At 38.9% G+C, this 15,409-nt stretch overlaps 1 protein-coding gene across 1 annotated transcript in view; it reads left to right on the top strand.

The window, feature by feature from the left end:
- Positions 1-15,409, top strand: part of TOP1 (DNA topoisomerase I) — a 95,317-nt gene that overhangs the window by 21,380 nt on the left and 58,528 nt on the right. Inside the window, exon 3 of the mRNA XM_023251253.2 lies at positions 10,879-10,981. Within this exon, the coding sequence (XP_023107021.1) occupies positions 10,879-10,981 (103 nt within the window). The remainder of the gene's footprint in view (positions 1-10,878; positions 10,982-15,409) is intronic.

Genomic DNA, 15,409 nt, shown 5'->3' with positions numbered 1-15,409 from the left:
GAATCTGAAGCAGGGTCCAGGCTCTGAGCTGTCAGCATAGAGCACGACGCGGGACTTAAACTCACAAACTGTGAGATTGTGACCTGAGCCGATGTTGGACGCTTAAACAGACTGAGCCACCCAGGCGCTCCAACTCTGAGTTTTTTAATGCAGTGTACTTCTGAATTTCTGATGATGAAGTATTACCAAGTATTGAATATTGAGGAGAAAGACACAAGCAATTTGCAAAATAATCGGTAAGATTTATTTAAGTTTGACCCAAGTCTGTGACAAAAGGTCTTGTATATATACAGTACACATTTGGGGAAAACAAATACAAGTGATAATTTGACTTTAAAAATTGGAAATGTTACTAGTCCCTTCCCTCATTCTTGATTTGCTTTAGAGCTGAATTCTCCCAACATTTTTCTTTTAAATTCCAGAGTTCTTTGAGCTTTTAGCCAGAACGCCATCTGTCCTCCTTACTTTGAAAGGCTGTTAACTATGCCCTGGAATTTTGGAAATGTTCTCATTGAGAATTGCTGTAAAATAGTGATAAGGACTCTTCTGTGGGCTACAGATTTAAATCGGCTACTATTAGGATGGATCACAGAGCAGGTTTCCCAGGTTGAAACCAGATTACCATTGGTAAAGTCTGAATTTAGAGAGCTGGGGGGGAGGGAAGGGTAGAGTTCTTGCACCCCTCAGTTATTTTTCCTTCCTGCTTTTAGTTTGGCATTAAGTTCCTGGGGAGATTCACACACCCTTGATACTGACCACACTCCCGGATACCAGTCTTTTATCACCAAAACCAGCTTGTTATCTGTCCTAGACAAACTTTTAAAGTGCTGGCACATACTGGGTATAGAGTATTAAGTAGAAGTGTTGATTTTATTTAAACTCCAGCTTCTGGAGATGTGGTATCCATAGGTTTGAAAGTGAGGGAGCAAGGAGAAGATGCAAGGATTTATCCCAGTAAACGTGATTTAATAAATGAGCAGCAGGTGATGAATATCTTCTTTAGAAAATTAATTTCTTTGGGGCGTCCGGGTGGCTCAGTCAGTTAAGCATCCAACTCTTGATTTTGGCTCAGGTCATGATATACTGGTTCTGTGAGTTCACGCCCCAAGTTGGGCTCTGCACTGAGGTTCAGTGCTGAGCCTCCTTGGGATTCTCATTCTCTCTCTCTCTCTCTCTCTCTCTCTCTCTCTCTCTCTCTCTCTCTGCCACTCCTTCATGCTCACTTGCATGTGCGTGCGCACTCTCTCAAAATAAATAAACTTAAAAAAAAATTAATTTCTTCACCCCGTGCTTTCACCCAAATGATCCAGTGCCCACCTTCCTAACGCAGTGGTTGTATATTTATGTATCATCTCTGATGAGGTTATCTTTGGCAAAGTTGTATTGTGACTGCCTCCTTGGGGAGGGCAGCTTTTGGTTGAATAGCTATTCCTCATCCCCATCCTTCATACACTTGATGACTGTCTTTGGAGGAGGAGCCCATCATATTATACAGCTGCAGTAAGTCTCAAAACTTGTCATTAAAGGTCATCGAAAATGAGGTCTGGCTCAAAACATGGCCAAGAGCTCTTTATACCAGAAAAGTCTCTGCCTTTGTTTACAAGGAAGCAGAGGACTCTTCTCTCCTGCCCTGATCTGATTACCCTAATAGTTTAGGAGAATGGTGGAGTGGTAAATGCTTTTTAAGGTCTTGGAATAGTTGACAAAATGATCAGTAACATTTGCCAATTCCTTAGCCTTTTCTCATAGTGTAAATGTTTATGCTTGAGTTGAATAGTGATTGCATTAGAGACCCTGAGCAGAATAAGCTTGGCAAATACTGTTAGCCACCTACTGATTGCAGCTAAACTAATGCAAATGTTTCCATGCAGGTGGTGTTAACTGGTGTTAACATCCCTTAAAACTTGTAGGTTTTTTAGACTTCTGGGTACAGGACTGTTAGAGCAAGTCGGTTTGTTATTTCTTCATAAGTGCTTTTCTTACCTGGATCTGTAGACAGGTAAGAAAATCAGATAAGCTTTTATTTGTCATTGGCTTGTTGTGCAAGATGAATGGGCATGATTGCTGCCTTAAATGCATGTGTAGAACCTGAACTCTGAGTTATTTGGAATGATTGAGTAGGCTTGATTTAGTTCTATGTAAATTAATCATGAAGAGGGGTCAGTAATAGTTGTACGTAATTGACAGTTTGTAATTTTGTGGCGCTTAGCCATTACAACCATACACAAGGAATTTGACTGACTTTTGAGATAAAATAAGGTCACTTAAATATTCTGAACCCCAGTTTCTTCATCTGTAAGAGAGGTGAGTTTATTTACTAAGGCTACAGGTATCTGAGTTGATGATCAACAGAGATTTGAAGCTCTTAATCACTGACTTGTGCTGCCTTCTTATAGACCCAATAGTCAAGTGATGTAAAAAAATATGTGTGTTTGTTTATTTATTTTGAGAGAGAGAATGAGCAGTGAGCAGGGGAGGGCCGTAGAGAAAGGGAGAGGGAGGGAGGGAGGGAGGGAGGGAGGGAGAGAGAGAGAGAGAGAGAGAGAGAGAGAGAGAGAGAGAGAGAGAGAGAGAGAATATCCCAAACAGGCTCTGAGCTGTCAGCACAGGAGCCTTCAAACTCCTGAAGCGTGAAATTATGAACTGAGCCAAACTCAAGAGTTGGACGCTTAACCTGACTGAGCCACCCAGGCGCCCCTAGTTAGGTGACTTACCCCAGGTCAAACAGTAAGTGGACAAGAATTTGAATCAGCTATTTTTCATTCTGTTAAACTGGTCGGCTTCCTCCAGCTTCCTTCAGAAGTTGTCTTCCAGCATTCTGTGCTGCTCTGTAACGTCCGTAATCAGCATTAGGGTTTAGCCATGATTTTTTGTGCTTACTGCATCATTCTTGAACATATTTAACCAAAGTCTTTTGGTTTTGTTTTTCATATAATTGTGTGTGTGTGTGTGTGTGTGTGTGTGTGTGTGTGTGTGTGTGTGTGTGTATCTATCTGGTTTTCTTAATGGGGAATGAACTCTTTCCTTATGCCTGGTTTGACACTGATTTGACAACATGGAGCTGACTCTCTACCTGGTTTCCAAACCTGCAGCTTCATTGTGAGCCTGGGATTAGACCAGCTTTCAGGGACTTGATAAGAGTTGGATTGAATTTTGCTGGACTTACTTGATACTGAAGTTTCTTATTCTTAGGTATTTGGTTTCCTTTCTATCTAAGCAGAAGATTAGGACTCTAAAGCTACAAGAAGTAGGAGTGCATCTATATCTTTTTTTAAGACACTGCTTTTGGAACACATGGCTTTCGAGAGGCAAATTAAATATAACTCTGGAATTTTATTTTTTTAATATGCCCCTTGCAAGAATCAACTCTGTCATTTCCTAGCTGGCAGAAAGTAGATCACACTTAATTTTTGCTCAGTCATGAAGAAGATGAATTTTTCAGCAAAATCAAACAGTAATAATTGACAGTTGACTTCAATTGTTCATCTGCCAAGAATGCCCTCTCTCCTTCTACTTTCCTAACCCTTTTGCCTTTAGTTATTAGACTTAGGTCACACACTGCCTCCTCCAGGGAGCCTAAGTTTACTTCTCACTGCCCTCTTGGACCCTGGCTCTATTTCTTCTTGTTCTCTGGTTGTTTCCCCTCATCATTCTACTTTTCACTTGGAAACAAAGGAGTCATTAAGCCTTGTTTCAGTTATTTTTACCCCCTTTTTTTTTTTTTTTTTTAAGTAGAGAAATAGCACATGTGTTCAAGCTGGGGGCGGGAGGGGCAGAGGGGGAGAGAGAGAGAGAGAGAGAGAGAGAGAGAGAGAGAGAGAGAGAGAGAGATTGATTGATTCTCAAGCAGGCTCCATGCTCATCATGAAGCCTGACCCGGGGCTCTATCTCATGACCCCAGGATCATGACTGGAACTGAAACCAAGAGCTGGATACTCAACCAACTGAGCCACCCAGGCACCCCCAATTATCCTTACCCTTAAGACTCTTTTCAAAATGTCCATAAATTAAGTAATTCTGCTTTACTACCCTTAATGAAAGATAGCAGGAGGGCAGTAAAGTAGAAAATTCTGCCATCAGTTAAGAGATGGGGAGGTCATGACATCCATATGTTTCATGTGTAGACTGGGGAAAATGTCTATTACCTTTATAAAAAGTTTGCATAGTTTCTGAATATGAGCATCATGATGCAATAAAAACACTGTTGCTTTAATGTTAATCATTTGACATCTGAGATTTTTGGGGTTAAGAAACGAAATTTAATCTATTTTAGCAAGTCTCAAATTTAAAAAGGTTTTCTCTGCCTTCACATATGCATGGAGCAGCATAAATTTTCTTTCTTGGGAGTGTGTCTTCAGGCTGAATTCCTAGATACGGGTTGCTGGGTTAAAAGAAGTTGTGTATAAGTTAGTTTTGTTAGACATTGCCAAATTCCCCCTCCACAGAGGTTAATGAACTATGTGCACTTTTAAGATGTTAAAAGAGGCAAAAATGTGTCTCAGATTTGAGGAAATTGGCACCACCCAGAGTTGTAAAAACCAGAGATGACATGTGAAGCCTACTAACTTGCATGGAGAACTCACCTAATAGGAGATAGCTATTAATATTATCTTCTATGAAACGGCGAGAATATTTTCTTAGAAGAGTCATAAGAAAATTGAATAAAACTGTGTTTCTGAGTACTCTAGCATGGTTCTGGCACATATATTAGTGCCCCTTTTTTCTTGCTTGCTTTGGGCCATGGTTGTTTGGCTCCGTGTCTTAAATATCTTACTAGATTGTAAACTCCTTGAGGGTTGAGCTCATGTCTGATGAATCTTCAGCAGGACGCTTTGGATTTAATAATATATTAAAAATGGTTGTACCTGAATTAACCCTAAGAATATAATTCTGAATCTAGTAGTAAAAGATTTCCTTTTCTTTTGCACACGAACCATCAAATCCTTATGTTATGCTAGCCAGCAACTTATCCTGAGAATTATGTCCTGAGGACACACAGGTATTTTCCTCTTTTGTCATTTGGAAGTGTCTTTACTTAAAATCTTTATTAACTTTAAGGAACACCTTAGATAATATTGGCAAGAGATGTTGATTGCTATTCTGTTTGTTCATTTACTTATCTGTCTTTATAACTCCAGTGAAGTCAGTGAAAGGAATTAGCAGTTAGCCTGTTTCCTCAAGGCTGCCTTCTTTCAGGGGTCATCCCCCCATGTCTTCTCAAAATTTTTAATGCTAGCCTTTGGAACAGTTTTTGTCAAGTTATTAGGTGACCTGACTTTACAACCAATGAGGTTTTCTAGGGATTTTATATGTAGTGGTTTACATCTTACATTTCTAATCTATCAGTCAAGTTCAACACCATTCTTTTTGCATTAACAGATGCTTAAAGTGGCAAGATCCTTTCTCTAAAACATTTTTTTTCAACGTTTATTTATTTTTTGGGGGGACAGAGAGAGACAGAGCATGAACGGGGGAGGGGCAGAGAGAGAGGGAGACACAGAATCGGAAACAGGCTCCAGGCTCTGAGCCATCAGCCCAGAGCCCGACGCAGGGCTCAAACTCACGGACCGCGAGATCGTGACCTGGCTGAAGTCGGACGCTTAACCGACTGCGCCACCCAGGCGCCCCTCTCTAAAACATTTTAACAGTATCTATTCTTAGATGAATTCCAGTTAAGGGGAAGGGGTACATACTTATTGAAGTGATCTTTAAGGCCTTTAGTCTGCTTTCTATAAATATTTTCACCATGAGGGACATAGATCAGTTTGCCCTTATTGGCTTCACTTTTTCACTTACTGGCTTCTCTTCTGACCAACATCTGTAGTTGGATGGTCTACTGTTACCCTAAGTATAATATGACTTGAGTTAGTTTTATCATTTCTCCATTCTTCCCCCTGACCCCCATCTTCGTTCTGCACGGCTTTCCTGTGTCTGTGAAAGCACCTTGTTCCCCTAATCACCTACACCCAGTCTTTGAGTTCTCTTTGACTCTTCCTCTGAATGTATTTACTATACACAATCTATGGAGTTCCTGGAACTGGGTTCTATTTCCATTTTCTTCAGCATGCTTTTACATTTTCCCTTTCTTTCTCCACTCCTTGCTATCACTTTTTCCTAGACTGCTTAAAAAACCATTAGCTAGTTATTTTGATTTTACCTTTCCATTCATGTTGCCCTTCAACTAATCTTCTTTAAGTATGGCTTTTATTTTGTTCCTTTTCTGCTTGAAGTGGCTCCCTGTCACCCTTAGAGTAGGACACCCTGGCTCATGGGTTAATGTTATCTATCAAACTTTTCTCTCTCTGCTCCTTAACACAAATCCTTTCTTGGGCTAAGCTAGTCTTCTCCTTGTATCCTTATGTCATAAAAAAGTAAGGGATTGGAAGGGAAGAAGCTTAAAGATAGTGTTCAGCTTTTTATTATTAAAACTTTCAAACATGAACAGCAGTAGAGAGTAGTATAATGAACTCCATGTATCTTACACCCCCACTTCAGTAACTCAACTTTTTGCCAATCTTGTTTCATCTTTCCCCGTATCCCCCTGATTTTTTTTCTTGCCTTGAGCATATTTTAAAGCAAATTCCAGATAGCATTTACCTGGAAGTACTTCTGTATGCATCTGTAGAGGTTATTTATCAATTTACCTGGTGTAGATCATCTCTATAGTTTCTCTGTCAGTTGGTAATTGTGTTTGTTTATACACTGTTGATGTTCTGCAGGTGTCTCATTTTACCTCTCTGTCAGTTCTCCTCGGAGGACCCAGCCTGCCATGTGGAGCTATACTATAGCCATTCACATATTTGAAGTTGTCATATATTAGAGTTTCTGGTACCTGTCATGTCACACATAGCACAGTTTGAGCATATGATCGATACGATAGATATGTAATAACGTCTTTTGAAATTAAGGCACTTGGTTTTATATCTTTGACCTGAGTCTTATTTATATCATTGGATTATTAGCTACAGCCTTAAGTTTCTTACCAGACATTTTAGTTATGAGTTTTTAGATTAGCAATTGCTTTAAAAGACCTGACCTGGCTTTAAAATCAGTTTTGAAGTTTTGTGCCCTTAAAAAGATAATGTTATTGGCAGAATAGTTCCCTGAAACCTACCTGGAATTACTTTCAGTTCATCTTTTACTTAGTTTCCTTTTTTTTAAGTTTAGTGCTTTTTAATGAATTAAACTACTTTTTCCTTGTGTATATGAGTATTTGGCAAATCTTGGTGATTTTTAAAAATAGCTTTTATTATATAAGTGATTCATCATGGGCAAAAATTGGAAAACAAGGCAAAGAAAGTAACACACAATCTCAGTTTTCTCATAAATTTACCAACCACAGAGAGATACTTTTAACATTTGGGTGTCTGTCTTATAGTCTTTTTAATATTGTTTATGTATGTGTTAACTTATACAGAGAGCAATTAAAAAGAAAATACTGTGTCTTTGCCATTACTCTGGCCACAATAGCAGATCCTAATGTTCTGTTTCTTATTTGTTAAATCTGACCCGTAAACAAAATCAAAACACACAGACTTCATTCCAGGTTGTAGTGCTGGTGGCATGTTTTGTTATTATTGTGGTTTTAACCGTAAGTTGTTAGTTTGGGGCAGACATAATGTGGGTATTTATTACTGTCGTAAACAGGGGTCACCACCTTTGTGTATTGGATTGGCTCAGCATTTTATAATTCTAGACTTGAGACTTCGAGAAGTTAGAGGGTTCTGTGTGCTAAGTGGAAGATTGGGTTTAAGTTCTTTTTTTTTTTTTTTTTGACACCTTATGATTTTATTTTTCCCATCTCTTTGGGATGAGAATTCTTATAGCTAGGGATATGGTCATCAAATTTTTGTTTCTCTAGGGCCTGGCACAGGATAGATGCTTAGTGGATTATGCCAAATGTGGCTTTTTTTGCTGTGAGCCAGGAATGGGATGAGCATGCACATTGCCTGCACATTATTGTTAGTTATCTATTGTTACACAGAACATGTGTTACACAAAACATGTTACCTCAAAGTTTATAGCTTAAAACAACAAACACTTGTTTTCTCATGTAGTTTCTGTGAGCCTGGAATCCGGGAGCAGTTTAGCTGGGTGGTTTTGGCTCAGGGTCTGTCATGAAATTGGAGTTGTCTGGAGACATAACTGAAACTGGAGATTGTTTTCTCCGATGGCTGTTCTTAGAATTTCACTTTCTCACTGCATGGGCCTAGTGTTGCTTGAGTGTCCTAACAGTATGGCACCTGGCTCCCCCCAGAGCAAGAAGAAAGATCCAGCACCATTCATGACCTGGTGGCAAAAGTCTCATACTGACATTTCCATTTTATCCTGGTTTTTAGGAACGAGTTACCAAATCTAGCCTATAGTCAAGGAGAAGAAAATTAGGCTACACTTCTTGAACAGAGAAGTGTCAGAGAATCTGTTGGACAGATTTTAAAAAAACCACCACACATGTTTTGGGTACATAAACTTCCAATTGATTCATATTCCGCATTGGTGTGACCTGACCCCAGTGAGCCACATTTTTAATAGGCCCTTGGAATAATTCTCATATGCAATAAAATTTAAGAGTCACTAACATAAATATGCAGAGAGATACCATGTTCACAGATCAAAAGACCTAATGATTTTTTTATGTCACTTCTCCACATTGTCCTGTGAAAACAAACTTCTCAGCTGTTTTTTTCTTCTTTTTGGAATTTGGCAAACTGAATATAAAACTTTCATGGAAATGCAGAAGACGTAGAGTAGCCAAAACAGTTTTGAAAAAGAACAAAACTACTTTTATAACCCGATATTAGAACATACTGTGAAAAGAAAATTACTGTGAAACTATAGTAGTCAAAATAGAGTGTGTTTGTGTCATAGAGTCCAGAAATAAGACTTAAGATTATGTGGTCACTTCATTTTCAACATATAGGCCAAGGCAGTTCAATGAGGAAAGGGCTATCTCTTTAAGAAACGGCGCTACAGCAACTGGATATCTTTATAATTTTAAAAATGTGCCCTATCCTTTACCTCTGTAAAATTCCTAGGAAAAATTCACAATACATATATCCAGCCAAAAAATTGTAATCTAAAGTGTATAAAGAGCTCTTATAAAACTCAATAAGAGGACATACATGTATATATACATACATGTGTGTGTGTATATGTATACATATACATACATACAGATATGTATGTATATACGTACGTACGTATGTGTGTGTATATATATTTTTTTAAGTTTATTTTGAAAGAGAGAGCACGCGTGCACATGGGGAAAGGAGAGAGAGAGACAGAGAGAGAGAGAGAATCCCAAGCAAACTCTGCACTGTCAGTGTGGAGCCCAGTGCAGAGCTTGAACCCACAAACCGTGAGATCATGACTTGAGCTGAAGTCAGACACTTAGCTGACTGAGCCACCCAGATGCCCAAGAAGACAAATGTTTTTAAAATGAGGGAAGGATTCGAAGAGATACTTCACCAAAGAAGATACATGAGTGTCCAGTAAGCATGTGAAAAGATGCCCGTTATTTAATTAGGAAGCTGGATTAAAACAACAGTGAGATACCACTACATACCTGCTAGAATGGCTAAAATTAAAGACAGTACTGAGTGTTAGAGAATTTATAGCAGTTGGAGCTCTTAACGCATATTGGTGGGAATATATAATAGTACAACCACTTTGGAAAACAATTTGGCAGTTTTGTATAAAGTTAAACATATACTGGGGTGCCTGGGTGGCTCAGCTGGTTAAGTGTCTGACTTCAGCTCAAGTCATGATCTCACGGTTCGTGGGTTCGAGCCCCACTTTGGGCTGTGTGCTGACAGCTTAGAGGCTAAAGCCTGCTTCAGATTCTGTGTCTCCCCCTTTCCGTGCCTCTCCCCCGCTCATGCTCTGTCTCTTTCTCAAGAATGAATAAATGTTAAAAAAAATTTTTTTTAAGTTAAACATATACTTATATAACCCTGTGATTTCACTACTAAGTATGTACCCAAAAGAAGTGCAAACATGTCTACAAAAAGACTTATATATGAATGTTCATAGCAGATTCATTCATGATAACCTAGAAACGACTCAGATGTACGTCAACAAGTGAATAAGTAAATTGCAGTATATCCGTAACAGTGGGATTCCACTCAGCAGTAAAATCTTAACCAGCTGCTGATAGATCCAGCAACATGGATGAATGTCAAAAGTATCATGCTAAGAAGTCAGACACAACAGTAAATCCTGTATAATTTCATTTACATAAAACTTTAGACATATCCATAGTGCTAGCAAATTAGTGGTTGCTTTCAGCAGGAGGGGGCTGGGGGGGAAGATGGGGATTGACAGGGAATGGATGCAAGGGAAACGTTCTGGGGTGATGGGATTGTTCTAAATCTTGATTGTGATGGGGATTACACCTGTGCATATGTTTGTTAGACTTACCACACTGTATCTTTAAAGATGTGTATGTTTTCTGCATAGAAATTATACTTTATTAAAGTTGATTTAAAAGCATATCTCCTAAGGTTTGTATTTTCCAGAAATTATGTAGGTAACCATCTCGAGAGTCAGGGTTCAAGATTTATCCTTTTGTATCATTTATGAGTTAGTCTCAATGCTACCAGATACAGGGAGAAGAATGCCAAACTGTTACTTCCTTTTATAGTAGAATTCATTCCCATTTCCCCTTCATGTTTGTAACACATGTCTTGGTTTTAGAGGCAGGGTAATGGGATGCCTTGTCTGGGCGGCTTTGCGAAATCTTTCCTTCCAGTGGAGTGTGCTATTATGGCTACCTTCCATTTGAGTTGTGTCATTGTGCTTCTTGACCAACTTGTCAAGATAGGTGGGCAGGAGATAGCTTATGACTCTTCTTAACTGACTCATCTCTTACGGTTGCAGATTCTCATAAACACAAAGATAAACATAAAGATCGAGAACACCGGCACAAAGAACACAAGAAAGACAAGGAGAAGGACCGAGAAAAGTCCAAGCATAGCAACAGGTAAGGGTTAAACCAGCAAGTCCTTCATCATTTGGCAGTGGGTTGACTGTGGCTTGGCTCACCTGGAATAGGCCTTAACTTGAGCCATGGGTAAATAGCATGGATAGCAAAGTAAGCAGAGACTGCATTTGATTCCAGAGTTGCTAAGAGTATAGCCTTGATAATTCGGCCTTACTGGGAAGGCTATTGTTCACATCAAGGTTTACAAAGCAAGTATGGTGAATCCTCTTTCAATATATATTTCATTAGAAATATAATTTTTAACTAAGTCCGCTATGGATTCATTGTAACACATGAGGTCCAGAGAACTTTGCTTGATAAAAAGGTGTGACTGGATTGGAGACTCTCTATATATTCTTTCTGTACTTTAAGCAGGCATAAATTAAAATTTCTTACCTTGAGCATCCATGGTCTATGAGCCCCTGAAATCATTTGCAAAGGTTGGATATATGAGATTTTCCTGGAGAGAGCATTTTTTACTTTCATGAGATTATCAGAAGGGTTCAACTCTTACAGAAGCCAGTGACCACCAATATAAATGAAACTCAGTAGTGCTACCTCAGGGATTCAAGCCTCAGAAAGATGTTTTCATTTTTGCTTTGCTCCCATTTTTTGATGTAGGAAGCAAGTGGTTAAGCCCAAAGACTTTGCATATCTTTGGATATGGGACCCCTTGTTGAGGACTTATGCTTCCATTTTAAGTTAAAGGCAGTTGTTGGGGAACAGTGCTATATGATATCCTCAGAGTGGCCTAAGTTTTGTTAAAAGGGAATGTAAAGATCAATTGTGTGTTGGAATAAGTACCTCTAGCCTAGAGTTTCTTAGAAGTGCATCATTCTTGGCATATTGTCTACAGACAAGTCAAAAGTGAGAATTGTTTTTCCAAGTCTGTTCTTTATGAGCCACTAAAAAATGTTAAGATATTTCTAATGAATTCCTTTTATGAATAAGTCTATGAATCATTAAAAGTACCAGATTAAGGGCGCTGCCTGAGTGGCTCAGTCGATTCAGTGTCCAACTTCAGCTCAGATTGTGATCTCGCAGTTCACAAGTTCGAGTCCTGCATTGGGCTCTGTGCTGACAGCTCCAACCCTGGAGCCTGCTTTGGATTCTGTGTCTCCCTCTTCTCTCTGCCCCTCCCCGGCTTGTTCATTCTCTCTCTTTGTCTCATAAAAATAAATAAAAACCTGTAAAAACTTTTTTTTTAAATAACCAGATAAATTTTCTCTAGTGGGGACATTGCTTTTATGTATCATCTACCACTCCTGTGGTCTTTTTTTCCCCCCACCACTCACTAATTTCTTACCATTCGATCATCTAGTTTCCATTTTCATTACTCTGGTGACTTTAATATCAGTAGTTGAATCCAGTCTCCATTCACATGTATCTTTTCTTCTCCAGTTTATAGTTGTTCAGCCCGTATTAACATCTACCAAAGTAGATTTGAGAGCAGAGAGTATTGCCAAGAATAAGGAAATTCATTTCATAAAGATAAAAAGGGACCAATTAGGAGGGCATAACAGTTATAAGTGTTTATGTATGAATATCAGAGCGTTAAAATACGCAAAATAAAAACTGATGGAACTACAGAGAGAAATGGACAATTTATAGTCAGATTTTGCTAAGTCTTTCTCAATTGATAGTGTAAGAGGAAAGAAAAATCATTATGTAGAATACTTGAACACCACAAACTAACTTGATTTGATTGGAATTTATAGAATATTCCACTCAACAACAGCAGAATACAGATTCTTGACACCTAGAGCATTTTCTGAGATACACTATATTCTGGGCCCAGCCCTCCTCCTTAAAACCAGCTTCCTTGCTTTTCATGCATCTGTCCTTTTCCACCTTTCTGGCCACCTTTCTCCTCTCCTTCCAGTGCACGTAGCAATTCTCTGGCTCTCCATCTGCTACTTCTCTTGCCATTTACCCTTCTCTCATATTCCATATCCAGTCTTGGGAAACTTTTTTTTTTTTAATGTTTATTTTTGAGAGAGAATGGGCACGTGCAAGTGGGGGAAGGGCAGAGAGAGAGGGAGACAGAGGATCTGAGGCAGGCTCCATGCTGTCAGCGCAGAGCCTGGTACGGGGCTCAAGCTTACGAACCATAAATCATGACCTGAGCTGAAGTTGGATGTTTAACCAACTGAGCCACCTAGGTGCCCCTAATCTCATTTGAATTTAACGTGCTATTAAAATATGCCTTAAAATATGTGATTACTGTTTCTGGAGTATTCTGTTGCCCTCTTAATATCATTCTTTTAGTTACAACTTAGACTTTACTTCTTTCAGGTATCCTTTCTGCCCATCCCCTCATATTGAGTGTGACTTCAGTGTGCTCTCTGACACCTTGAATACATTCCTATCACAGCAATTGCCAAGTTGTGTTGGTGTTATAATTGTCTCTTTACTTCTTTGTATTCCCCATTAGACTCTTAAAGTCTCTCAGAAGAGAGCTGAAGTCTGTTTTGTTCTGCATTCTCAAGGCTTTGTATAGTCCCTGGTGGATAGCTGGCACTTACCTAGCATGTATTGGATCAGTGCATGGATGACCTGTGGGTACACTAGTTGCCATCTTCTCTCTTCTTTTCACATACTCTTAATCTTCGACGAGATAGTTCCCTCTGGCGCTTCCATTTTTCAAGCAGGTTTTTTCTGTGTTTTTAGTAAAATATACATAATGTGTTTTGCGCTTTCAAAATGGCATTAAGTATATTTACAGTATTGTACGACCATCACCAGTGTTCATCTCTAGAACTTTTTCATTATCCCAAACCCACTAAACCATTCCTTCCCATTCTCCTCCAACCCCCATCCCTTGGCAACTTCTTTTCTACTTTCTGTCTCTGAATTTGCCTATTCTAGTACTAATGTAAGTGGAATCACAAAATATTTATCCTTTTTGTGTCTGGCTTATTTCCCTTAATCTGATGTTTTCAAGGTTCATCCATATTGTTGCATATCAGGATTCTGTACCCTTTTTTATTTTTATTTTTTTAAATTTTTTTAGAGAGAGAATGTGAGAGGGAGAAAGAGAATCCCAGGCAGGCTCCATGCTCAGCTCAGAGTCCAACACACGGCCCGATCTCATGACCCTGGGATCATGACCTGAGCCAAAATCAAGAGTCGTACGCCCAACTGACCGAGACACCCAGGCGCCCCTCCATTCCTTTTTATAGCTGAATAATACTCCTACTGTGTGTCTGTACCACATTTAAAAAAAATCTCTTCCTATGTTGGTGGATACTTGAGTTGTTAGTACCTTTTGGCAGTTGTGAAGAACACTGCTGTGAACATGGGTGTACAAGTCTCTATTTGAGTCCCTGCTTTCAATTCTTAGGGTAAATACTTAGGAGTAGAATTGCTGGCTCATGTGAAACAAGTATTTTTATCCTGCCTGCTGTGCTTCTCTTCTGCTGGTTGATATGAAATACCAAAAAAAAAAGAAAAGAAAAAAGAAAAGAAATCCTTGACCACGAAGAACTTCATCCTGAGGAAAATGCTGTTAAAGAATGCTAATTTCTATGTTAGCATGAATCTGTCCCCCCTCTCCCCCCCCCCCCCACCAACAAATCTTAAGAGAAAACGGAGGTTAATGTTTAAAACAAGCTTTTTAAGATGAATCCCTTTTTCTCTGGTACATCTGACTTCACCAACCAAAATTTATCCTTGTGTGAGAAAAGATTAGGTAGAAGTGGCATAAAAAGCTTTGGGACATCCGTTTGGCCCTGCTCCGTTTTACCAAAACTTCCTTTCTAAAAATAAAAGATATTATTTTGGTGTCCTTTTTCTTGGAAAGCCCAATGTAGCTTAATTGCCTCTGTCTAGAAGAAGGCCTCATCCTGGTCCCTCTGCTTAGGTCTCCTATGACCTTGCTCATTAGGTCACCTAACCTTTCTTAACTCCTCTTCAGTTCCTGTGCATCAATACACATTTCAGAGGGGACTCAGAGGAGTCAGGAGGAGTCTTTAATTGTGAGAGCTCTTTAACTGTGAACAGTTTCACAAATAGGAGGAGGTGGTATTTTGTACATCTATCAAGCATACTTTTCCAAGATTATAGCATAGGCAAATTCATTGAATATTTCATTTAATTCATGTAATATTTTCTTCATTTTTATCAAAATACTTAAATAATAGCCTGTGTTTGCCAAGAGGCATTGAAAAACCTGGCCCAAGTTTCTGTTTACTAAATCTAGTAAATGACTAAATCTAGCCCTGGATCTCTAATTCACACGTAAGTTTAAGACAGTTTAACCAGATGATGTGTTGTAAGCAGACTTCTAAATACTTCCTGTTTTGACCTCTACTGACATACTACCTCTTTGCAACAAAGCAAGTGAATTGGTTATATATTTATATTTCATTAAAATCCTGTACACTGTGTTCCCTTTTTTTTTTTTTTTCTTAAAGTTTATTTGTTTTG

This window comes from Felis catus, chromosome A3 (genome assembly GCF_018350175.1).
Source record: "Felis catus isolate Fca126 chromosome A3, F.catus_Fca126_mat1.0, whole genome shotgun sequence".
Classification (NCBI taxonomy): Eukaryota; Metazoa; Chordata; class Mammalia; order Carnivora; family Felidae; genus Felis; species Felis catus.
This window is presented reverse-complemented; position numbering and strand designations above follow the sequence as displayed.